At 73.6% G+C, this 1,218-nt stretch overlaps 1 protein-coding gene across 1 annotated transcript; it reads right to left on the reverse strand.

The window, feature by feature from the left end:
- Nucleotides 1–6: 6 nt before the first annotated feature.
- On the reverse strand, nucleotides 7–1,202 carry CTDSP1 (CTD small phosphatase 1). The gene is made up of 4 exons (XM_035311997.1): nucleotides 1,138–1,202; nucleotides 702–794; nucleotides 240–425; nucleotides 7–146 (listed from the first exon to the last, which is right to left on the reverse strand). The coding sequence occupies exons 1-4, from the start codon at nucleotides 1,144–1,146 to the stop codon at nucleotides 18–20; spliced, it is 417 nt and encodes a 138-aa protein (XP_035167888.1). The 5' UTR covers nucleotides 1,147–1,202; the 3' UTR covers nucleotides 7–17.
- Nucleotides 1,203–1,218: the final 16 nt, after the last annotated feature.

Here is a 1,218-nt window from a genome sequence, read left to right on the forward strand (position 1 = left end):
CCGCGCCCCGTGGGCCACTAGCTGTTAGTCCGGTGTTTCTTGAGCACTGTGTAAACGTCGTCCACCTTGCTGAGCCTCTCGAAGAAGGGCAGCAGGTCCAGCAGCTCCGTGTCTGCCATGTTGTCGAACCACGAGGCCACCGGCACCTGCGGGAGCGCAGCGGGTGCCAGGCTCAGCGCCTGGGGGTCCCCGCGGGGCCCGGCCCCCCACCCCCCCCAGAGCGAAGGTGGGCTACGTACGGCGTTGTCCGGGTGGAAGATGTAGGAGGCGGGCGAGTTGTCCACGATGATGATGCGGCGCAGGTCGCGGCCCAGGCGGCTCAGGTCCTTGACGTAGTTGCCGCGGTGGAAGACGCACGACTCGCGGAACAGCCGGGCGCGGAAAGCCCCCCATTTGTCCAGCAGGTCGGCCACGGGGTCCGCGTACTGCGGGGGGAGGCGGGGGGTCACCGGGGGTGCCCACGGGGCGGGGGGATGGAGGGGGACGCGCGGTGCCCACGGGGAGCCGGGGCGAGGGGACCCGCGGTGCCCAAAGCGCGGCCGTGCCCACGGGCGGGTGGCCAAGGGGGGACCCGCGGCGCCCAAGGTCTGGCGATGCCCACGGGTGGGTGGGTGGCCGGGGGGGGGGGGGACCCGTGGTGCCCAGCACCCAGGGAAGCCCCCCGAGGAGGGGACGGGGACACGTGGGGAGGTGGCACCCACCTTGGCCAGGCTGGCGGTGAAGAGCACGCACTCGAAGAGCTCGCCCATGCGCTGCAGGAACTCGTCCACGTGCGGCCGCTTCAGCACGTACACCTGCGGGCACGGGGGCTGAGGGAGCCGGCGGCACCCCGCCGCCTTCCCAGCACCGCCCCGACCCCCCCGCCTGCCCCGAGGGACCCCCCCTCGGCGGGCACCGTGCCCGGGGAGGGGGCACGGGGATGCCACCCGGGGACGGCGGCCCCGGCACCTCCTCGGCGAAGCGTCCGGCGGGCTCCGGAGCCAAGTAACCTAGAACAGGCTGACTGCCAGACCACAGCCTATCCTGGATTACTTGAACCCGGCGCCGGCCTCTCGTGGGGGGGGGGACACGGGGGGGGGGCACCCCGCCAGGACCCCCTCCTTCTCCTGCCCACCCCTGGCCGGCGCGCCCCGGTACCTGGTGCATGATGCCGTCGATCTCCACGGGAATGATGAAGTCGGCGTTGTTCACCGGCTGCGGGGGGGGGGGGGGGGGGGG

Source organism: Oxyura jamaicensis, assembly GCF_011077185.1.
Source record: "Oxyura jamaicensis isolate SHBP4307 breed ruddy duck chromosome 7 unlocalized genomic scaffold, BPBGC_Ojam_1.0 oxy7_random_OJ71371, whole genome shotgun sequence".
Lineage (NCBI taxonomy): Eukaryota > Metazoa > Chordata > Aves > Anseriformes > Anatidae > Oxyura > Oxyura jamaicensis.

Coding starts and splice junctions, on each gene's coding strand:
- CTDSP1 (XM_035311997.1), bottom strand. Junction 426..701: donor TCACCGCCAGCCTGGCCAAG/GTGGGTGCCACC, acceptor CTCCCCCCGCAG/TACGCGGACCCCGTGGCCGA. Junction 147..239: donor TCTTCCACCCGGACAACGCC/GTACGTAGCCCA, acceptor GCGCTCCCGCAG/GTGCCGGTGGCCTCGTGGTT.